Below are 24,711 nucleotides of genomic sequence, written 5' to 3' on the forward strand. Positions count from 1 at the left end.
CAACACAATGTAATCCCAATCACTCCACAGATAAGATCTCATATTACCCATGTTATAAAGGCAGCATATGGGTTTAAAGAGGTTAAAAAACTTAGCAGAAATGGGAATAAGCCCAGGACATCAGATCTCAAATCCTGGGCATGATCCTTCATGCTACTGAAAGTACAGTGGGATTTTGGCCAACTTATTCTAACAATTTGCCAATAACTGGGAGTAAGGCCAAAGGCCCAGGGCAACCCTGTTCCTGCAGAGGCTAAGTTCCTCCTTCCTGGAACCAGGTCTAGAGCCCTCACATTTCTTCTGACAACCCTGATCCTCCCTTCTTCACCTGTTTTCCTCCTATTCATCTTATCCTCACTTTCCTTCTAATGCTTTGCTTTATGTGTCTTTCCTTCACCAAGGCCACCAGTGGGAGTGCTGCGAGTTCAGGCTGTCAGGGCAACGCTGACGCCCATCAGCTCCATCCCAGTGCCTGTGTCAGGAGCCCTGTGTCCCCTCCTGCCATGGAGAGCCATTTGGTAAGAGCTGTCATCAGTGGGTCAGTCCTCAGGCTCACCTGCCAGTTGCATAAAGGTTTCCAAGATTGAGACAAGGGACATAGTGGGGGAACTGTCCTCATGGGGAAGGTTTTAGAGAAGTGGAAAGACACCTGTCTGCCCCAACAAGAGTTAAGCATTTCTCCAAGAGGGTGAAGTTGGGCTTCGGTAACCTCTGGAATTCCCTCCCAGAGTCTGTGGACAGAAATGTCTCTGCTCTTTTGATGAATGAGTCCATGAGCCATTTCCAAGAGCAAGAAAATAAATCTGCCAGACAGTAAGGTTCTGGTGAACCACCACAACTCCCAAAGTTGTCTAATACAGCAAGCTAGAGAAGCTTCTCTCTCTCTCTTCTCTTTCCCACTCCCCTGCACGCAATCATACCACACACACACAAAGTCACATCCAATATATTTCTGCTATCAGTGTAATAACTGATATCCTACTCTACAACACGGGTCATCTGTGGCACTCTATTCACCTTCCTGTTATATGCATACACAAGCCCACAAAAACAGTCTGATAGAAAAGCCCCATGAGGACAACCACCAGCGACGAAGCCAGGCAGAGCCGTGGCCTCACTGCTCATCTGGCCCAGCTCTCCTCCCCTGGGGATCCATCAAGGTAGCTCCACCCATGCAGGGTCCTGGAGTCTCTTCCCAGAGCAGCATCTGAATCTCGTGGCCGTCGCCTTCCATCTCCTGGAGGAGGACCTGCTTCCTGGCTCTCACCCAAGCTCTCCATGCCTTTGTCTATCACTGTCTCTGTCAGGCAGGTGATTTTAAACTTCCATTCCTAAAAGACGCATATTATATAAAAAATGTTTTAAGTGCCTCGGGTGTTTTGTTCCTCATTGCTTCATAGAAGTGACATTAATAGCCAGGGAAGAGCTCTGCGGAGTGCAATTATGGAGGATGTTTCAGGTATGAAAGCTGTTTTGAGCCTGCTAATGTTTCCTAATTACAGGCCTTTTGGTAGAGAGAGAAAAAGATAAAGAGTGGGTGGGAGGCCTAGGGTGGGGAGCTCTGACTTATCTCAGTGGTTTACCTGAAGAGGGAATAGGAGGGGAGGGAATGAGGGAGGGGACGGGAGGTCAGAGGCCCAACAGCAGGGAGGCTGGGCCTCTCCGTTGAGAAAGTGGTACAAATTCCTAAGGAACAGCTCAGAGAAAGGATACCACCCATGTCTCTTACCGTGAGAAAAAAACCTTTTGCAGACCTAAATTCAAGGAAGCTCCAGCAACTTCATCTATGAGTTCCTTCTGGAATCCAGGCTCTGAAGATACCACGGTGGGCAGCATTTCATTGGGAAAGACAGTGAAGCATAATTGTTGGCAGGCTAGCCGGTCTCCAGGTTAAAGGTCAGCATTGGCACTTTTTCGCCGTGAGACCTTAGGCAGTTTACCAGCTGCTCCATGCCTTACTTTCCTCATCTGTAAAATGGGGCTACTGTGAGGATTATTGTGTGCCTGGCTGTAAGTCACTTAGGGTCTGTCATACAGTGATAGATTCTTTTTTTTCCTACCTAGCATCTAGTCATCTCTCTGTTACCTATATCCTGATCCCCTCTGTTACTCTCTCCTGCCCTTCTCCCTGGCTTCCAGTAGGTTCTCCACAACACAGGAATGGACACGGGACCTCAGTGTCAATTTCCTCCTCAGGGGATGGTCCAGAGTGAGATTGGGATTCAAGCCAAGCCAGCCAGGCCGGCTCAGAGCTAATTCCAGGGCTTTTGCTGAGGGCCCCAGGAAGAGGTGTCTGCTCTTCTCCAGGGCAAACTGATGAAAGAGGCTGTAGGGGCTAGAGCTGCTGCAAATGGACATCTTATGACCAAGAGAACTCCAGCGTGGAACCAACACTGGAAGAGTAGAGAGAGGAGAAAAGGGATGGGAAAACAGAAAAAGATAAAACAAGACGGTGGGGACGAGGGATCGACTGATCGATCTGGAGCAGCCCAAACTTGAAGCCACACCAGCCCCTGGACCATTCAGTTTCATGAGCCAAGCTATCTTTCAAGACTGGGTTTTGCTTTTCTGTCACTGGCCACTAAAAAGCCCGGACAGATACTAAAGTATAGAATGAGAATAGCTGCCAGCAATCAGTGATCAGGTCCAAAGCTCTCAAGTCCCCATTCAGTGGTGCCCATCAGAGAAATCAAGACCAACGCCACCTTCTTCTGTCCTCCTGTCTCTGGCATATCCTGAAATTCAAATGCAGTGAAATTCCATTCACAGAATCATTTTGCCCAGAGCTAAATTTCTCTTGGATTTTTCTAATCTAGCTCAGGGTTTTCTTCCTTAATACGCATGATTGAATCATTAAAGTGAGAAAAGAGAAAATTTAGCCCTCTGGAGGGTAAGTGATGTGCTAACATTTCCTAAGTGTTTACCAAGGAAAACTTTTTACTGATATTGTTTCCAATATGACAGCGTTATCATTCTTACCCCACTGAGCAGAAGTGAAAACTGAGACTGAAGGAGTCTAAATGACAGGCCCAAGATCACACAGGCAGGGAGTGGCAGAGCCAGAAAAATAGCCAGTTTATTTGACTCCAGGACCTGAGGCCTTAATTGTGCCTCCATAAGGGTCTTACCCATCAGATCAGATAAATTGTAATTGATTTTGCTTGGTCTTAGAATGGATGAGTTGTTATTAGAGTGGGTTTCTCTCCTGAGTGTGCTTTCCTGAGTCACTTGAGGTAGGCAGCTGGTGAGGGTGCCTGGGGGATGTGACAGGACTGAGGAGACAGCCAGGGGCTGCCAAGTGGCCTAGACGGCGCACACATGAACAGCCAAGCAGCAGCAGTGCATTCTGCCTGCACGCCTGCACTCGTGGGCATGCTGCACTCATGGGCATGCTGCACTCATGGGCATGCATCTCGTATCAGGAGTTAATCTACCAAACGTGGTCATTCAAATATGTGTTGCTCCCTTCACGCTGGCCTGCTCTGGAAGCTCTCCATTCAGTCTAATAATCCTCCCATTATTGAAAGTGTTTCCAGAAATCTAGGAACTGCTTACAGAAGCACAAGGTGAGATCAGCGAATTTAACTTCATACACACACACACACACACACACACACACACACACACACATATACACAGGTGCATATGTATGCAGACACACACATATATACACATATATTCATATAAACATACACATGTATACAGATACACATATACACACATATACACTATATACATATGTGCATGTGTACATATATAGCACATATATATAGCACACATAGCACATATATACATGCATGCCAACATATAGACACACATATATACAGACATACACATGTATACATATAAACACAAATATACATATACACACACACTTATATTTATACAGATATAGCTGTATATGCACACACACATACACATGGAGCACATATACAAGCCCAGCTCACTCATCCTGAGGGTTCATGCGGCTTGGCTTCGGACTTCCTTCCTGTTTTTCCTCTATCACATCCCCCTTCCTATGGTGAACGTTTGCCAGTGTTAAAGTAGTCAACAGAGCATGTCACAGGCCCTAAAGGCAGTTCCACAGGACAGCACAGGAGGAGGTGGAGGCTGGAAGCCCTCACAGCACTTTTTGAAAGTAAGGACTCAGGTAGATGCTTACACGTACATGTAAGCCACACATCTCACAAACACAGAAACTTACACACACAGAAGCCACTGTGGCCCAGATACAAATGACCATTAGCCCTGGCTAAACACTTCAAAAGTAAAAGAACTCTGGACTGAGATTTCCAAAAAGCAAGTTAAATAAGCCTCTTGATCAGAGGGACTAGGTTTGCCTTTCTAATCCATCACAGCCAGGGGCTGAAAGCAACAGGGACTTTCTTCTGCGTGTCCTTGTTCCCTTTATCATGCTTATCTCAGGAGAAGTGGCTCCGTGTGCATCACTAATTATGCTCTTTAAAAGATATTGACAACCAATTGGGTGTTAAGAGGCCTGCAACAAACATGTAACCGTGTATTTGGGTTACAGTCAGTCTAAATTGAGTGCCTTCTAAGTGCAGGGGCCTGGGTGGGAGATGCACACAAGTATCAAGAATGACTGTTATTCATTTATTCAGTCAACAAAACGTTAATTTGATCCTGTCCTATGCCAGGCTGGTGCTGGGCACCAGGGACACAGAGAGGGAGCTGACTCATTCTCTGACCAGTGCAAGAGATTGACACATTAACAGATATTTACCTTGCAGAGTGAAGGACAGTATGTTAGAGGTTGGTACCAAGCCCTCTAGGTTTAAAAAAAAATGGGGCATCCCTCTTCAAGCCATGGTGGGAGGAGCATCCCAGAGAGGCTGAGAGCAAAGCTGACACCTGAAAGACAGAGTGTCCAGGAGAAGGAACAGAGTGGGGAAGGCCAGGCAGCACCTAGGAACTGGAGCAGACCTGGAGGTACAACCAGAAAGACTGCTATTTACAGAGCACTGCCCATGGCTGGGCACGGTGCTGACTGTTTATCCACAGGACCTCTCTGAACCTCCCACTGCTCAGAGGTCCAGAAATGTAAAGGTTAGGGAATCATTCAGGGCAGGGCTAGAAGCCAGCCCTAAGAAAGGGTCACCAGGGGCTGTAGTGGTGAGGGTCCCTGGGACAGCCCTTCAGTGGGAGCTCAGCTTCTCCCTGGCATTTGCTACTTTGTAAATGTGTTTGTTACCTTTATCCTGTGTTCACCAGGTAGCCCCTGATTTAGAGTAAACCTAAAGGCCTTCAATGAAAGGCAGGGTGCTGCAATAGATTATAAAGCAGCATTTTTAATCTGGGCATACTTTCCGATCTTGACATGCAATATTGCTTTCCAACAATAAAATTGAGAATGATTTGTGGGCTTTGTGTAGGTGAGTGGTCCTACGCCCTTCCTATATCTGGTAGTTCTCAAGTACAGCAGCAAAGGCACCCACTTAGCCCCATAAAAGGAAAAGTTCCTTGGCCTCTCTCTGGGAAGCCTGCCACACAGGCTATGCACTGTGGATGGGGCCCATTGCAGTGCCAACTGGCCCCCGGCAGAATTGTATGCCTCCTCTGGATGGGGCAAACCCAGTTCCTTTGAGGCCTCCAGAACAATGCCACCCACCATCTCCACTTTAAGCCTCCATGCATGGTATCCTGACTAGAGAAACAATCTGAGGCCCTTCCCTCCTTTCTGGGCTGACAGTCCATCTCCCTCCCCAGTCTTCTCCATGCTAAGTCTCAGGAAAAGGTGGACCTCTACTCCCCCAAACCTCCTGTCTTCTCAAACACCTGAGCTCCTCAGTGTCATGAAGTTCATCCTCCTCTGCCCCAGCAGCTCACATCCTGATCCACTCAGAGCCTCTTCATCACCTGAAAGTACTCTGTGTGTCTTTCATCTGATGTCAAGGTGCCAGGTCTTCCTCCAGTCCCAGCCATGACATCACATCTGTTCCTTAGCCTCATTGAAACCTCAGTCTGGGGCTCCTGGGCTGGTCACACCAGTCCCTCCTGGTCTCACTCCTTTTCCCATGGGGTAGATGTCATGATATAAGGTGCCAGCATCCTCAGCCCCTGGCCCTTTCAGTCCCACCATTCTTTCCTGTAAACCATAATTCTGGGTGATCCCACTGCCACAGCTCTTCGAGGTGGTCAGGCAGCTGAAGGAGGCCTGTAGATCAGGGTCCTTACCCATGCACAGTTGTCAGCCACAATTCAGCTCTTACTCCTGGCCATATTCCTCCTAAACATGCCCAGCCTCTCTGCAGCTCTCAGTAGCAGTTCCTTCTGTACCCTCTCAACACCTGCTACCCAGACTCCACATGCCTCACTCTCTAAATCTCACCTCCAACCTCAGAGAGAAGATATGAAGCCGAGAGAATTTTCTATTTCATGGCTCTGTTGTGTCAAAAGTGAGCACTCTCCGCCCTCTGTGGGCATCTTTATCTCTGTCTTGCTATTTCAACAGGAAAGGAGCCCTTTCCCTAGGAAAAACAAATGCACCCACAGCCCCTTGTTCCCTCTGTCCTCCCTCCCCTTACCAACTGCTATCTGTACTGCCTCGCCTCCTACTGACTCTTCACCTCTCTGCTTTCTGTCTTCCTGCCCTGGGCTCCTCTGAAACCATCTGTATTCTTAACCATAGGGTTCTTGCATCTAAACCCAGTGGAGATGTTAAACACCCAGAAGCATTTGCCACTTTTGTGCCCTCCTCCTCCCTGACATGCTCTTCCCCTAGCTTCTATAAGTGGACCTCGTCTTGGTTTTCTCCTCCTCCCAGTCTCCTTGTCAGGCTCTATTTGGCACTTCAGTGCAGGTTATCCATCCAAAGCTCTCACCTCTTTCCCCTGGGACACTCCCCTAGGAGACTGCAGCCACGCCCTGGGCGCCCATCTCACCGACAAGGGACTGCCTCCTGATTCCATTGCCCCTAAGTCAAATACTGATGGCTCACCTTCCCGTGGGTGCCTCAGAGACGCTTCAAGCTTGACAGGTCCCAGATTGACTCATCCTCTTCCCACCCAAGCATACTCCTCCTCCTGTGTCCTCTGACTCCAAGAATGTCACCAGCATCCACCCACTTGCTCAAGTCAGAAACTTTCAACAGTCAAACATTGAGTCAAGTGTTGAACTGGGTGTAAGTTGCCAATGGCGAACAAATGCATCGAGTCCTGGCCACCCTGGAGGTTGTAATAGGGCTGAAGCGGGGGCTAGAAATGAATCCAGTTCTAACACAGAGAGATGTAAACTTTGGGACTGTGAATTGTGCTATCAATAAAGCTCCCTGGCACTGAGAAGACCTGTGATGGGGAATCCAACATGACTGGGATGCAGAGAGCATGTCCCTGAGGATGGACACAGAAGCAGAGATCTGAAGATGATAAAAGGAGAAGTCAAGAATCACTTCTGGTGTCTGGCCTTTATAAATGTGCTAAGATGGACAGAAAATGCACGTGTGTCGGTGGGAAAAGGAAAAAGGTGAGATCTACTTGGGCCATGTTGAGACTGATATGCCCATGAGCATCCAGTGAAAGAAGTGGCAGCTAGACATGTGAGCCTGAGCCAGGCATACTAACTTGGGAGTCACTGGTGTGTCCACAGAATTGGAAGGTACTGTCCCGGCAGAGCACAGAGGGAGCAGACAAGCAGGCCTGGGGGAAAAGCACAGTCCTTGGGTCTTCCTTTTCCACTCAGGCCAAGGGCCACTGGTCACTGTAAACCAGACGGACTCAGAAGCTATACCAGGCACCAGAAGAACTATCTGGCTGTGTGTTGCCTCACAATGAGTGCTGGGGAAAGGCAGCTAAGCATGCTGGTAGCAAGTGGGGAGGGCAAACAGGGAGCCCAGGCAGCTGCTCTCTCTAAAGGGCATCCCTTGACTTTGAATGTTTCCCTCAAGGAGAATCTTCCTTGGGAAAGGATATCAGAAGTATAAATCAAACAGGTGTTGTGTACAAAAATCTAGGGGAAAATTAACCATAAATCACGTCGAGGCCTTGTAAAAACACAAAAGCCTTCAAACAATAACATAATTTGTAAAAGATGGCATGTTCTTAACATCCAGGCAATGTGGAAGAACTGCTGCCTCATCAGCTTTACATAAAGTCCCAAGTAAAAGTGGGAGGGTTTTGCTGGTGGGCTACAGTGCTTCTGGCATGACTTAGACTTGTTCAGTGCAGTCAGGCTCTGCCCCTGTCCCCACTCCCTGCTTTAGGGAATGCCAGCTCATTCTAGACCTTGCTTCCCTGTTCCTAGGCATGATGCTTATGCCTCAAGCAGTACAGTTTTTCAAATGCTGCAATAGGGTAAAAGTGAGAACCCAGGGGAGAATGCACAGGTGAGATAACTGTCCGCCTGTGACCTGAATGTCCCAATTAGAACCATCCCTGCAGCAGAACCAAGGCATGGTGAGGATGTGCTATGCTGGAGATCCTTCATGGGGTGCAAAGGTTACAGGATGGGATGCAGAGAGAAGGTGTGGGACAGATGAGGACGCCTAGGGCCACCCTGTCCCAGCATGACATCACCCACTGGCTGAGATGAAGAGCCCACTCCCACCTCCTCTTGCCCTCTCCCTTCATGATTAAGCCCTGAAATTAGCTAACTGCCGAAGCCAGGGACATGAACATCATCTCCACCTCCTCTCTCTTTCTCTCCTTCCTGCCACAGTCCATCCATTGCTAACTTCTCTCAAACTAGCCTCTGAGTATCCTATTTTAACTTGATTCTTCTGTTATATCCAAGACAGCTGAAAGAGCCTCTTAAATGCCTTTCTCCCAACTGTTCTTCACAATCCTGTCAACAAGTGTGATAATTTCTTTCTCCTGCTCAGGATCTCTCCATTACCTATGAGATAAAATCCAAGTTCCCTGCTCAGCATGGCAGTCACAGTCGATCGCCACCATTCCAGGTTTCAACTTACCCTCCAGGCCCATCTCAGCAGCATTCACACCACGCTGTGTTCCAGACACACACACACTCTTCCCTCTTAAGTGTTTTCATCATCTCATCCCTTTCAACCAGCATTCCTCCTACTTAGAACATCTTTTCATAGAATCCTGCATACCCTGGAGGTTATAATATGGCTGAAGGGGGAGCTAGAAATGAATCAAATTCTAACACAGAGAGATGTAAACTTTGGGATTGTGAATTGTGCTCCCTGCCACTGAGAAGACTCAGTATAACATCTGTCAAACTCCTACTCATGCTCCAAAACCCAGCTTGCTTGCACCTTCTCCATAAAGACTTCTTGTCTAACCTGTGCCCAAACCACATGCGGGTTTCCACAGGAGGCCATGAGCTCCTCAAGGATAGTCTATCTTTGTGGCTCGCCAGGTACATGAACACTAGACTGTCTCTCCAAGCCAAGGTCTAAGTGAAAGAGAGCCTTAGCCATGCTGAACTCTACCTCCTCCCTCATGTCTTTGCCTCTGCTGCAGCCCTTTGGGCATCACAGATCTCTGATCTGCCTCAGTGCCACTAGCCTGCGTGCCCCCACTCTCACACAGCCATGGCCCTAGTTGTCTAGGTGCCAGCTCTCAGAAAGGACTGTGTCAAGAGATGGTCCACATCACCACACGAGGCGGCACCTCAGGTCTGAGACCCCCAGTGCTCTCTTTACACAGATGGGCAGTGGACACAGCTATTCACACCTGTATTCCATTCCCCACGGGTACTGCTCTGGGCAGTCTCTACTACCCCAGATATCGTATGTGCCCAGGACCTCACAGCAGGACTGAAAGATGAATGGTGTGATACTCACCCCTGATGCAGGATTGGCCGTCCAGCCCAGCTCTGCAGTAGCCGTTCTGGTGTCCATTAACGTTTCTGTAGATTGTAAAGAAAAAAACAAAAAAACAAAAAAGGATGAGTCAGAAGCATTGCTATACAGTGGTCCTTAGGTCATGGAGTTGTTTGTGATTGTAAATGACAGCACTACAAGGAGGTTTGTGTATCTTCAAGCCCAGGCCCCTCTGTGAAGCCCAAGGCTCACAGAGCAAAAGAAGCCTGCTAAGAGTATGCAGTTCACGGCAAAGTTGGATACAGACCTCGGGTCTGACGCTAAGTCCAGTGCTCTCTTCCCGGTGACCCCAAGGCACCCAGGTGGGATGAAGTCGCCTGCCCACCTACCACTGGACCCCCAAGACACAGCTTCTTCCCAGATTATTCTTCCCAGAGATTCTGCCAGGGCTGTGTTGACCAGGTAGCCAAATGTAATTCCTTCCTAGACCTTTCTAGGCCCTCTTTCTGCCTTCTTCTTCACCACCAGGCAGCTTCTCTGGCCTCATCTGTCTGCCCTCCTTCCTCTCCACACATTCTCCTCTGCCTCCCCATCAGGCATCTATATTGACACCTTGGGTGATCTCCCATCAACTCCAGAGGTTTCACGTCGAACACAAATGCACATCTCACATCCCCGCAGCCTACCACGTAGGCGATGAAGTGGCAAGGGTGACCATAGCAGCCAGCTGGTTACCTTCCTTCCTCTGGCCACAGGAAAGGAAAGACAGACACCTGGATGCTGCTGTGAGCTCCTGGGAGCCATCAGGGATAAACGGCACATACAGTACTTAAAATGTATGATTTGATACATTTTGATATGTATGTACACCAGTAAAGCCATCACCGCAAATTAAGACAATAAAGATATTCCTCGTACCCAAAAGTTTCTTTAGTCCCTTGGTAATCCTTTCCTCCCTCCTGCTCCTAGCCCACCATGTCCCTGTCCCAGGCAATGACTCATCTGCTTTCTGTCATTGTAGATTAAATGGCATTTTCTCACATTTCATGTAAATGGAACCATACAGTATATGCCATTTTTAAAAATCTGGTTTCTCTCACTCAGCATAATTAAGACTTATTCATCTTGTTGTGTATACCAATGGCTAATTTCTTTTTATTGCTGAGTAACACTCTATTGTGTTATGCCACAGTTTGTTTACTCATTCACCTGTTGCTTCCAGTTTGGGGCTATTATGTGAGAGTCTATGGGCTTTCCAGTTCCTCCATATTTTCATTGACATTGGCATGGTCATTTGTTTTTAACTTCAGGTCGTTTTAATCAATGTGTAGTGGTATATCATTATGGTCCTAATTTTCATTTCCTTACTGGTGAATGGTATTAGATATCTTGCCACATACTAATTTGTCACCCATAAATCATCTTTGAAGTGCCTATTCAAATCTTTTTCTCATTTTTCAATGGATTATTTTCTTATTATTGAGTTTAAGAGGTCTTTATATATTCTAAATACAACTCCTTTTTCAGGAGTTTATGATTTGCAAATATTTTCTCCCAGTCTGTGGCTTATGTTTTCATTTTCATAACAATGTCTTTCAAAAATGAGAAGTTTTTAATTTTGATGAAGTCCAATTTATCAACTTTTTTTCTTTTATGGTTTAGCACTGTGTCTGAAAAATCTTTGCCTAACTCTAACACAAAGATTTTTTTCTCCTACCTAGGTCTATGATTCAAGTTAATTCTTGTATAAGGTGGAAGGTATTGGATCAATGAATTTTTTTCTTGATGTGGATATCCCATTGTCGCAGAGGGGCACTTTTAAAAATTTACACAATGGAGCTATATGGGCAGGTGAAGGTGTCCTAGTCACCTGTGTTCTCAGGGTATGTATCAAGGGAACAGGCACAGCACCTCCCAGATGCATAGCTACTCAACACACAGGGGAGTACACAATATAAATGATGCATTGTTCGGTGTTTTTTCTCCCCTTGTCCTCCCACAGCCTCCCCTTCCCATCACCAAATGAAGAGCCACTCCCTGCTTACTGCATCAGGGAGGAGATGTGAATGCAGAATGCAGAGTCACAAAATCCTGGGCCCACTATGAAATAGAAGGACCCTGTTATAAACCAAAGGTTTTGGAAGAAACCCACCCTAGGGGCAGGATTAAGGGAATGAAAACATAAGTGATAAATGGGAAGCTAAGTGGAAGAAAAGGTCTTCCTACGCTTTCATTGCTCACTCAATCCCAAAGAGCTACCTGCACAAGAGAAATTCTGAGAGGCTGTCCAGGACACAGGACCTTGGATATTCAGCATCCTAGGGCGGTGATGGAGCAGCCAATGGCCCCATCAGTCTAACGTGGCACTCAGGGAGCACAGGAGGGCCAGAGGCCCTGAGTGGGTCTAATGAAGGGGGCCTGGGAGCACCCAGTGGTGACCTGCATGGGCTATAAGCAAGGTTCAGGTAGGGTACAGGGTATCTCAGCAGGTACATATGTGGACAGCAGCCAACAGAACCAGGAAGACCTTCCTCCATAGCTTAACACTATGGGCCCACCTGTAACTCAGACAGCACTTCTGCTACCCCAGCAAAACAGGGACTCAACTGGAAATGAACGGGAGTAAAAGGAAATGTAGAAAGCTGCATTTTCCTACCCAAGTGAGTTTGTGTTCAGATTGAGTTGTGCCCCGTGCATATTTGAAGGAACAGAAGCACTGGAGCAGGCTTCTTAAGTCTGTTTTCGTCTCCAACTCTTCTGACAGCTGGGGAGGCTGGTCCCTGCTTGGAGCAGCTCCCCCTCCCTCCCCCCATCTCCACTTCACAGCACTAATAATGATCATCATGACACACCAAATTTACATAATACACTTCTCAGAAGACACTCCATGAGGCTTTGTAGAAGCTCATCTCCATGATTATTAAAATGTCTCTGCCAGGTGGGCCTGGAACAGGGGCAACTGAATCCCTGTGGCAAAGTTGGGAATCAGGGCACAGAAAGGTGCAGTGCTTTCTGCAAAGTCACACAGTTTCCCACCCTGACAGCAACAGCCTCAAATCTCAGCACATGGCCACCAGGCCAACTTAGGCTTTTGAAGGGCTCTGCTACAGCTCTGGGGTTGGGCAGGAGTGGGATCCTCACTTGTAAAGCCAAGAAGCCACAAAAGCTCCAAGAATAATGTATTCCCCAGCCCAACAGCAAGATCATGTTGGAGGAGCAGGGAGCAGGCAGAGGATGGTGGTGAGAAAAACAGAGTCCAGAATCAAATAAAAGAATCGAGCTTACTTCTGTGTCTTCCAAGGACTCACTTGTTTTGTTAACCCCATAAATACAGTCTAAGACTTCATATTAGTCATGATCACCTGCTCTAGGGCTGTAATTAAGTCTGCTTCTAAATAATGTTTTCCACACACTCTGCTGGACAGAATTTGCAGCAAGAGAAATCCATTTCTTTACATCTGCCCATTGTCGAGACAGAAGACTACAAAACAGTAAACCATCCACTCGATATGATTAAGGGCAGTTTCTTTTCTGGCACAGAGAGCTCCTGATGATAGCATTACATTCTGGTGGGGGCTGAATAAAAGTGATTTGAACAGGTTTACATCACCCTGGAGAGGAAGAGCGCATTCATTTGCATTTATAAAGCATATTGAGAGTTCTGGCAGAAAGTTATGGTGGAAGCACAATTAAATATTTACCATCATTTCTGCTCTCAAAAAGTGGCACAGGGACCAACCCAGCTGGAAGTGCATGTGGTGCTGTCAGATCTGGAGATTCCTGCAGAGGACACGACTCTGGGACCCATGCCCACCACCCTCTGGCAGCATGGACTCAGTGCCCAAAGGGGGATCGCCAGGAAGGGCACATGCAGGGTGGAGAGAGTGCTGGTGTGGGCAGACCATGTCCCAAGTCCCACCTTCACCTCCTAGAAGAGATATGACCTTGCTTGTGTCATACAACCTCCCCCGACCCTCCGCCCTCCCTCTGTCTCTCTCCATCTCTCTCTCTCTCTGTCTGTGCCCCTCACCTGCAGGATGGAGCTGGTGCTAACTAGTAGGCAGGCTTATGGAGGGAGAAAGGGAGACTGAATGAAATAAAACACTGCGAAACATGCAGTATTGCTATTACTATAACTGAATCACTCCAAGCTTCAGTCTCTTAACTATGACAAGAATTTGACATGTGTCTTCTATACAATATCAATAAAGTATCTATAAGAATCTAATTATTTTACACATCTAATGATATTTTATCTACTTTCTTATTTGCATTGTTGTAAAGATCAAGGGAATAACACATGTTGGGGATACAACAATGCATATAAATTGATGTGTGCCCTAGAGAAATTCATGGTTTAGTCTAAAGAAGGACAATAAGCAAAGTCATAACTGGCACCCTATTCTGGCTAAGTCTATGAGAAAAAGACTGGAAAAAGGAATGGGCACAATTTTTCTGTATGTGTGGAACAGGTGTGGCTGTCCCAACAGGGAGACTCGCCCTGTGTGTAGGCAAAGGGAAATGCTTGGGGTATTCTGGAAAGGGGTGGGCAGTGGTGAGGAGGGAAGAAGAATGGATTATCTCCCCTGCCTCTTGGGAAAAGGATGGGAGAGCGACTCCTAGAAGCAACAATGGGAGAGGCATGGATAGGTTGAAGGGAATGAAGTAGGAGTCATCCCAAGCAGATGGGAGAGAGAGAAAAGCCATCAGCAGAAGGAGAAGGGAGGCTGAGAGGACAGACAGGAGTCTCTGGCAAGTGTTGGCTTAACTTGCAGGAACCTGGGAAGGATGGGATGCATAAGAAACCTGGCATAGAGTCAGGCACTGTGGTGTGCACCTATAATCCCAGCTATTCAGGGGACACTGAGGTGGGACAGCTCTTGAACCAAGAGTTTGAGACCAACCTGAGCAACACAGCAAGATCCCATCTAAAAAAAAAAAAAAAAAAAAGTGCCTGACAGAGTGATCCCATATTCCCAGGGAACACTTCCCTGTGAGGGCTTCATTATGGAAACCCTCAGGGCATCCCCACCAACCAGCGGGGCCACCGCCTGGGGGTCCAGATGGTGGGGCCAGGTCTGAGCCTCCTGAGGAAGAAGAGGCAGCTACGGACTGGCCCTACAGACAGTTTTTGTTTCTGTCTGGATTGGCACCTTTGGATATACTGACATTTGGGAAACATTAGACACCCATCATGTTGAAAGGGAAATAAATAAACCCTCTTTTTACAGCTTTGCCATGCTTTTTGGAGAGACATTAATCAGATATTCAGTTGAAATATTTACAGTGTCCCTCCATCGTGGTAACAAAATACAACATATACTGACAGATGGAATAGCAGCTTCCAGGCCTTTTCTGAGTAGTGCCTTATGTGTATTTGATAAGGCAAGTCCACAGACCTTTCAAGTAGGACAGGGCTAGTGCCACCAAGCAGTCATTTCCCTGTGTTACCCTCCACCGCCTACAGAACTCTTTAAGCCTGAAAGCCACACCATGGAATGGTTCAAGAACAAAGCTGCTTGATGTAAATGCAAGCAGCCCAGAGTTGGTCCCACTGCACAAAGGGCACAGGGCAGTCCCAACTCCTTCCCTCCACCTCCACAAAGAATCCTTGCAAGAGAGCTGTAAGGTGGTAAAAAGGGGTTCAGGTATGCATTCAACAAATAATTTTTGTGCTGTGCAAGCAGAGATGAACAGAATAGAGAGACATCCCAGCCCTCAGGGAGCTTGCAGTCACACAGAAAACAAATTATTCCAATAACCATGCAAATAGATCTGCAATGGCAGCCTCAGCGAATGGTAGATGTACTCATAGGAACAATGTGAAGATGGAACACAATGACAGGTGTATGGAGCCTACCAGGCAGCTGGAACTTCCTCATTCTTTGCCCCAGCCCCTGGCTGTTGAAAGCACAGAGACCACGCCCATTCCCTTCACATATTTCTGTATGAGCAAACACACAAACACGAGCACACATACACACACACACACCCTTGCCCTAAGACAGTCCATACTGGCAAGAATAGGATATATTAAATAATACCTCTCAGTCCCAAATCCAGACTGCACGAGGTGCCAAGGGTATGTGTGGCCAGGTCCTCTGCCCTCCCCAGGGGTCTCTAAGCTGCCCTCCAGACCTGGTCTGCATATCCTCTGCTGGCTGGGCAGGCCACCCCTGTTGGCATGGAACTCCTGTATGATGCCCACATGGCTCCTCAGGGGCTCTGCTGCCCTTGACCCTCAGCCCTTGCAACAGGGGCCCAGCACTAAAGGTGTTTAAGCACCAATCTCACTCTATGTCCGGACCTCCTGCTGCCTGTACAGGCAGGTCTCCCTGTAATCTTGTCCCTACCCATCTGAATTGACCTCATGTTGCCTGCTGGCTTTGGATATGGGGATGGGCTTCGTTGACTGTAAACCGTTAAAGGCACCAGCCTGTGTTCTATCATGACCAGTGCCTGGGCCCAGCACAGCCAAGAAGTTCAAAGAGAAAGGGTTCCAAGCAAACCTTCCACACCCCATCTCCCATGTGTCTACCCCCTAAATCTTCTCCCTACAGAAATTCTCTTCTTCTTCACACCAAACCCTTCCAAACTTCCCAGGAGCCCAGGTATGAAACTTCAGCAGCATTTAGCTTTGATTCCTTCCTATTTTACCCAGTCATTCACCATATTCAATGGTTCTTTCTTCCTTTACAGCATCTTTTTCAGCTGTGTGTTCCTTTTCATTCTCAGCACCCTATCTGAGCCCAGGCTTCATTCCTGCACATGAGGACCACAGCAACCACCTCCTAACTTGTGTCTCATCCAGGAGGCCTCATCTGAGTTGTTTTTTATGCAGCTGGCAACTTCAGTTCTGACAGTGTCAATAGTTCAGCTTTTTAAAAAGTAACATGGCCACACTAAAGAAAGGCTTATAGAATCTCAGGTCCTCTGACCATCCAATAATTTCACTGCCAAGAATTTGTCCAAAGAAAATAATTTCAGAAGAAAACAAAAAGCCCTATATCATGAAGCTGTTCATTGCATCATTATCTAGACTATGTGAAAAACTGGAACCAGCCCATCCATAGCGGGAAGAAGTAGTGCGGGATAGCACATCCACACGCCTGGAATGTTAGGAAGACAATGTAGCAGTGAGCAGAATGTGAGCAGTGAAACATAAAGCAGGAAGCAGAGCTGTGTGAGCCAACAGATGCAACTCAGGAGACAGTGTTTCAACCTAGTGAAATAACTACGTACAGAAACTAGAAAACGAGATGCAACAGCTGCTGGGTGGGGGATGTTTGTTTACAGATGAGCTTCCTAATTATTACTATGCTGCTTTATGCCACACAAATTCAGAAATAAAAATGTAACCAATTTTCAGAAAATGACTCTTTCATCACATCTCATTCCTCTACTTTATGATTTTCAGTCTCTCCACTAACTCCAAGATATGCCACAAATGCCTGGCCTTCAAGAGCTTTCTGGTCTAACCCCACCTCTTCCAAATTGATCTTCAGTTCCCTAAAGGAAGACCTTTCCTCCAGTACCCCATTTCTGCTCACGTTGTTCCTCCTGCCTGGATCATCTCCCCCACCCTCCCCTCGACACACCTGGAAGACTCCACCTAGTCCTCCTATCCATGGAGGTCTTCCTTCCTCTACAGAACTTGTACTGTTTGAATGGTTGGTTTTAGTTATCACTTTATATATCTGAGTATATTCAAAGTATCCTCAGAGCACAGAGCTATGACTTCTGTCCCACAGAGCTTGGTCAGATGCCCTCATACAATATAAATGTTCAGTAAACCCTGAAGATCTGGGTTCAAATCCCAGCTCTCCACAATTGATGAGCAAATCAAGTCAGGTTGAGTGTCAAAGCCCTAATGTGCAACACAGGTAGGGGCTTCTCCTCTTGCTTCCTGCCCTGAGCCAACAGAACCACGCCCAGAAAGATGCTCTGTGTTTTTTTAAGAACATTCATTTGACTAACATTTATTTATTGTCTTTGCCAAGTATAAAATGCTAGGCAAATGGAAGCTCTCATTGTGTAAGTCTCCACTGATTGATGTGTGGTAATGGCCAGTGAGGAAGAGAAGAAACAAGCCTGAGGAAACAGAAGGAGCCAACCCAACCCATCTGCTGAATGACTGACTGACTGTGTTTGAACAGGCATGTAGATTATAAAACTGTGAAATTTGCTATTTTTTTATTTTGCTTTAGGTTCTGGGGTACGTGTGCAGGTCATGCAGGGCTATTGCATAGGTGCATACATAACCAGGTGGTTTGCTGCCTCTATTCCCCCTTCATCTATATTCCACACTTCTCCCCATGTTATCCCTCCCCACTCTCCCCACCTATGATGTCCCTCCCCTAGCCCCCCGCACCACTGCCCTCCGTGTGTGATGCTCCTCTCCCTGAGTCCACATGTTCTCATTGTTCAGCACCCACCTGAGTGAGAACATGTGGTGTTTGGTTTTCTGTTCTTGTGTCAGTTCACTGAGAATGATGGTTTCCAGATTCATCCAAGTCGCTACAAAGGATAAGAACTCATTGTTTTTTGTGGCTGTGTAGTATTACATGGTGTATATGTGCCACATTTTCTTTGTCCAGTCTATCATTGATGAGCATTTGGGTTGGTTTCAGGTCTTTGCTATTGTACACAGGGCTGCTATGAACATATGTGTGTATGTGTCTTTATAATAGAATGATTTATAGTCCTTTGGGTATATACCCAGTAATGGGATTGCTGGGTCAAATGGAATTTCTATTTCTAGATCCTTGAGGAATTGCCACACTGTCTTCCACAATGGTTGAACTAATTTACACTCCCACCAACAGTGTAAGAGTGTTCCTATTTCTCCACATCCTCTCCAGCATCTGTTGTCTCCAGATTTTTTTAATGATCGCCATTCTAACTGGCATGAGATGATACCTCAATGTGGTTTTGATTTGCATTTCTCTAATGACCAGTGATGATGAACATTTTTTCATATGTTTGTTGGCCTCATTGTGTCTTCTTTTGAAAAGTGTCTGTTCATATCCTTCGCCCACTTTTGAATGGGTTTGTTTTTTTCTTGTATATCTGTTTTAGTTCTTTGTAGATTCTGGATATTAGCCCTTTGTCAGATGGGTAGATTGCAAAAATTTTTTCCCATTCTATTGGTTGTCAGTTCACTCTAATGATTGTTTCTTTTGCTATACAGAAGCTCTGAAGTTTAATTAGACCCCATTTGTCTATCTTGGAAATTTGCTCTTTTAAAGGACATACAGATCAGCACAGTCCTCCCCACTACGTCCTCCTTCTGTTTCTTTTATGTTCCAAGGTGCAATTAATTATGGTAAGTAGAAAGAAGCCACAGCTTAGATGGGTCACAACATAAAAATGTGCCTGAAGGAGTTGGGACGGGCTGTTGATTAGGTCTTGGTTCACACGTGGCGTATCCCATGAGCAAGCAGGAAGGCCCAAAGGCATTTCTCCCCCTCCAAGGCTCTTCCAAGGCAGAGTTCCAGAGAAGCAGGCCAGAGCATGGGGACATGGGAAGGTCTGGCTCAATGTACGGAGCTGTGAATGGCCAGGAATCAGCTTCAGAAGGTCTGCCCTCCCTGCCCAGCCCAGCTTGGCACTTGGTACATGGCTTTTGACCATTGTTCTCCTCTCTGGTTCAGAGGGTTTCTTCTGGCTCTTAGTTCTCAAGGTGGTATCTGAGAAACATGACAAGAAACTAGAGGGGACCTCTAGATTTAGGATGGACTTTCTGCCTCTGGAATCCCCAGGTCTGGCACAGTCTTATAGTGGCTTAGCAGTGTGTATGCTTGTACTGTGTGAGTGCTTTTTAATCAATAAAATGTGGAGTTTACTTTAGAAGCTATATTAGTTTCATAGGACTGCTGTAACAGAGCACCACAACCTGAGTGGCTTAAAACAACAGAGATGTATTGTCTTACTGCTGCTCAGAAGGCAAAACATCCCAAATCAAGATGCTATCAGGGCTATACTTCCTCTGAACCTGTAGGAGAGGATCTTTACTGGCCAATTCTTGCTTCTAGTGGTTTTCCTGGGATCTCTGGTGGTCCTTGGCTTGCAGCTGCCAGTTTCAATCTGCCTACCTCATCTCATGTTGCTCTCCCTGTCTGTCTTTACGTGGCATGATTATTTTACAAGGATGCCAGTCATAGGATGAGGGGTCCATTATACTCTACTACGACTTCCTCCTATTGACATCTGCAATAACCCTGTTTCCAAATAAGCCCACATTGTGAGGTACTGGGGGTCAGGACCTCAACATATCTTTTTTGTGAGGGTCACAATTCAACCCATTACAGGAGGGTTAGGACACCGGGAAATAGGGCTGTTGGGTTTCTGCCAACAAATACTAGGGCCTCTGCTGGGAGCTTGGGGGACACAGACACAAGCATGGCCAGGTGCATCCTCCAAAGACATCCATTCTAGCAGGTGAGTGATGGTTTCTATTTGCTCCTCAAGGCCCACTCTCTACCCTGCCCTGGGCAGAGGGAGGCATCCACTGGGCTCCTTCACCAGCAAGAGCCTGCAGGACATGGGAAGTGAGACGCTCCTGCCTGCTGAGAGGGAGAGGCTGGTGGGCCTCTCCTACAGCTGTAGCCCTTGCCTAGTTCTAGGAAGATGGCTCCCTCCCCATGTCCTTCAAGCCTAGGCATGGTAAAAGCCCCCTGCTGCTGCAAATCCCTGAGTGCTTTGTCATCCTTGTTGCCTGTCTTTAACTCTGCGCAACCTTTGTAAACAGATCTTCATTAATCTCCCCTCAATCACCTCTTTCCACTGTGCCATCTGTTTCTACCAGACCCCTGATGATGCTCAGGACTTAAATTAGTAGCCCATGGAAGGCGGCCCCCATGTCTCCAACAACCCTCCCCCCAGAGTCTTGCAGTGCCCAACACAAGGAGGCAGCTACATGCCAGGGTGGCCAAGTCCTGACCACAGTAGACTTGGATCTGACAGCCTTGGGTGTGAGTTTCAGCTTTATTGCTCTCTGGTTCTGTGACCTTGAGCAAATTACTTAGACATCTAAGGCTGATGTTCAGCCATCCACTAAATGAGGATAATAATGTCCACTTCACAAGGCATTTGTGGGAAGTCAGTAAAATATTATTTACCAAGCACTTATTGCAGCTTCTGACAAGTGGTAGTTGGTCTGCAAAGAGCAGTCACTGTTACATTTCTATGTTTGGTCCTGATGTGGGAGCAGAACCTCGCACAAACCCAAGTCTCTTAGCTACATCCCATGAGATGGGGCTGGCCACTGAGTCTCCAATCCTACTGCTCACTCTGAAGGGTGGACTTTGATTCCACTGGGCCCTGGCAGCCTAGCTCCATACCCACCCTTCAGCTTCAGTTCATTGAGAAACCCAACTTAGCCATCCAGTCACATTCTAATTTCTCTCAGTCAATCCCTGCGTAACCACAAATGTGGGTACTCAGTGCAGCCTCCACCTCCCCACATACACCACGCATGGGGGCATCTGGGATGGGCTTCTCTTTAGCTAGAGGCCACTCTGGGTGGCCACAACTGGGTCTAAGGCAATACAGATCACCAAGAAGGAGCCCAAATAGCTACACCATCACCAACTGCCACCAATATACACTGAGACATGGAACTGCCCTGGGCTTTTTTGAAGAGCCCTTCTCTCCATGCCCAGCACACATGCAGAGCACAGGAGAGTGGCGCTGATGGGGCTCCAGCCACTGGCTCTGCTCTGGCTGAACAGGACCACATTCCAAACACAGTGTTCCCACCATGGCCATCCTCACCCCTGCCCTCAATCCCTGGATGGAAGTGGGCTCTCCAGCCCTGGTATTGGCTGGTGGCTTGGAAGTTAAGAACCCCGCCCCCCAACATAGAGCGTTTCCTCTTGCAAGCAAATGAAAACTTAAGACAATAGTCTTTGCTTGCATGTAAAGCCCTTGGGAAGAGTGTGAGAAAGCAGCTCAATTATCCCTTTGAGTTTTCCCAAAGTCAGGGATGATGCTTCAGAACAGGAGCAGTGGTGACCTACCAGATAACATGCTGCTCATCTCCCTGATGTGTTGGGCCTGGCAGGTTTGCTCTTTACAGGAAAATGATTTTGATGGTATTCTTGCCTGATGTTGGATGAAAACTCAGTGCTGGGCCTGCTCTCAGGAGACTGTTCTCATGAAAGGCTGGCACCCAGGACTCTGAGCTCCCCGCCTCATATCTCCCATGCCCCTATAGCCTCCACTACCTCTGTTTGCTCCCCACCACTGAGGATGTTCTGGGCCTCCCCACGCTTAGCACAGCTTGCGTCTCCATACGGTTCACTGATGGACAGAGAGAACTGTGGATGCAAGGACTGACGCTGCTCTCCAACAAAGGCAAAGTCCTGAGCCAGTGAGACCAAACACAGGAACAAGGAAAATGGAAGACCAAAAAGCCTTTCATTTGGGATACCAAAGTCCCAAACAGCCACAGTCCTTTTGCCTTATTTTCCTCCTATCTCGGCTCCTTTTTCCATTTTGATATCAGGAAATATCAAATTCCCCCACATCCTATAAGACGGCAGACACCCTTCCATGCCCACATGTGCCCTTTCCTATGTCTGCAAATACACCACAGCCAGAGAACCAAGAAGAAAACTGAGTCTTACCACCATGGCTGGGGACTCCAAGACCTCTCTAGCATCAAACATCTGTAGGCAGGAGCCAAACTGGCCAGACCACGTCAGTGGTCACAGACGGGGAGGCCTCAGAGGCTGCCCTCTGGCCCAGGCATGGTGCTGGGCAGCCCTACCCACTCCCAGACCATCAGGCCTCAGGAAGCATTTAATCAGACCTGTAGGCAGGCTTTTTTCCAAGCTTTACCATCTCCTGACTCAGATTCCTTCTTGACACAGAGCACACCTTTCTGCCAGTCCAGCAGCAAAGACAGCGAGGAAGCGGCCAGGCGAAGGGAGCTACACAGGCATGCCAGGGTCCAGAAACAGTCTTTAAATCAATGCCCCAGCATGCTGATGGTGCAGGCTGGCCATAAGCCCACTGCTACTCAGTGCTACACCTATTTGCATTTTTGTGGTGAGAGTCAGAGACCTATTAAAATTTAGGAGGCTGGCATTTTCCAGTCTTCCAGCATCATGAATTCTAAGGAAGATTAAATCTGTTTGCCCCAGCCACTCTGACAGACCAATGAGTTTGCACCAATGGCACACGGGTAAGAACCGTGCATAACAAACCTGCTGCCTCCTGCTCTTTGTGGGTGCGATGAGAGAAGGCCTCTCACTTCATGGGGGATGCAGGCGCCCAGGGGGAATCAATCACCCTGGAGAGGAGCGAGGAGGAGAGCCTGCACGCCCATGCAAAATGACTCTCTGCAGCCCTAATGAAGGCCGGCGATGGATGGTGGCCCAGGCTCGTTAATCAGAAGGAATACGCTGCCGTCTGCCTCTCCCTGCCAGGCCCTCCTGGGCCCTCAGTTCTGATTGATCTGTGGCACAGTAATTCTCAGATGGCACAGACACCGAGCTGTGCCCTGAGGGCCCCTGCATGCACTGGTAGCAGCTCCAGAGAGCCAGGGGCCCTGGGTGGGATGGCTGTGGGGGGCTTGGGGATGTGCCAGTGAGGGGAAACCAGTCATGGAAGGAAGAAGTGGGGGTTGCCCCAGAAGGCTCTCAAGTTCTCCTGGACACATCCCAGACCAGATTGGTGCTACTGAGACTCCAAAGGCCGTGCCACCATGCAGCTACCCCCTGGGTGGCTAACACTGGCTGTTGTATCCACCATTCTCAGTGTTGCTATGCAGCGGCTGCTGCCCCATGGCTACCATACCCCTCACAGTCTTCATGGCCTACTTCACTGTCCCCTCTCCAGTCAAGACCTCGGCCACTCCTCTTCAGAGAGCCAGGCTGGCCTACTGCAGCCCCCAGATTCCTACCCAGGAGTCTTCCTTCAGACAGAAGCTGATCTCTTCATGCTCTGACTCCACCCCACCACATCCCAGCAGCCCTCTAAAACCCCACCATCATCCCTCCTGCCCCTCTGGGAAGTTTGCCTAACCGCCCAGTCGTGCACAAACGCCCCTACCCAGCTCTTCATGGCTTGCATTCTGTGTTGCCTTCTCTGTGGTCTCCTACTCCATTTCCCTGCAGGCTCTGAGAGAACAGTGCCAAGATCCTCACTCTCACCCATGGGCTGCCGCACCTTGCACTCAGAGATGCCCTGTCCACCACATCCACTAATGGCCAATGGGCTTTTCCTGCTGCATGATTCATGCCCACAAGTTCAAAGGCTGCAGGATGCAAAGCGGAGGCCTGGTTCCTTTTCCTCCCCGAAAACTGAAGCCAATGAGTCTGTCCCATCCCTGAACTCTCCACAGCCTCGCCATTCAATGCAGGTCTCAAACGCTCCGCTTTTTATCCATCTCTCCCTGTTCCACGGGATTGACTGTGAAGTGCTTGCAGCAGCCTTTCTGTCCCGATTTTCACCCTGTCCTGTTGTACCACAGACCACTGTCAACTGCACAGGAGGTCAAGGGGAGGGTGGTGCTGGAATCAATGGACCACCAAGAGCCGACCCATGAAAGGAGCCTACGGCACATTCTTGGCTGTGAGATCATGGTTCTGACCTCCTCTAGCTGTGCAGTTGCCGGGGGTCAATGGGAAGATGCCCAGGGTCCCTCCAGGGCTGTCCCTCTGACTCCACAGATGCTCCCACCTGCAGGAATGAACCTTTTGCCATTCTACCCCTCCTTGTCAGGGAACGTATGTCCAGCCCTGTCTGTCACTCATCCTTCTAAGGTCTCTATTATCACTAAGATATCTGGAGAGTACTCTGGGAAGACTTCTATTTGTGTTTCCCGATCAATAGCATTGACTGGCTCCTGGCATTCAGCATGTCCTGAGATTCCAGATATTCAAAATGCCATCAATGTCCTCCTCACAAGCCTCACAGAACTCATGCAGTGAATGCCTCCTTGCAGAAATGTCTTTGGA

The 24,711-nt window shown here is 47.9% G+C and overlaps 1 protein-coding gene across 1 annotated transcript in view; it reads right to left on the reverse strand.

The window, feature by feature from the left end:
* Positions 1-24,711, reverse strand: part of EPHB1 (EPH receptor B1) — a 436,567-nt gene that overhangs the window by 295,020 nt on the left and 116,836 nt on the right. Inside the window, exon 2 of the mRNA XM_017501026.2 lies at positions 9,767-9,831. Coding sequence (XP_017356515.1) covers positions 9,767-9,831 — 65 coding nt within the window. The remainder of the gene's footprint in view (positions 1-9,766; positions 9,832-24,711) is intronic.

This window comes from Cebus imitator, unplaced genomic scaffold, assembly GCF_001604975.1.
Source record: "Cebus imitator isolate Cc_AM_T3 unplaced genomic scaffold, Cebus_imitator-1.0 Scaffold277, whole genome shotgun sequence".
Taxonomy (NCBI): Eukaryota; Metazoa; Chordata; class Mammalia; order Primates; family Cebidae; genus Cebus; species Cebus imitator.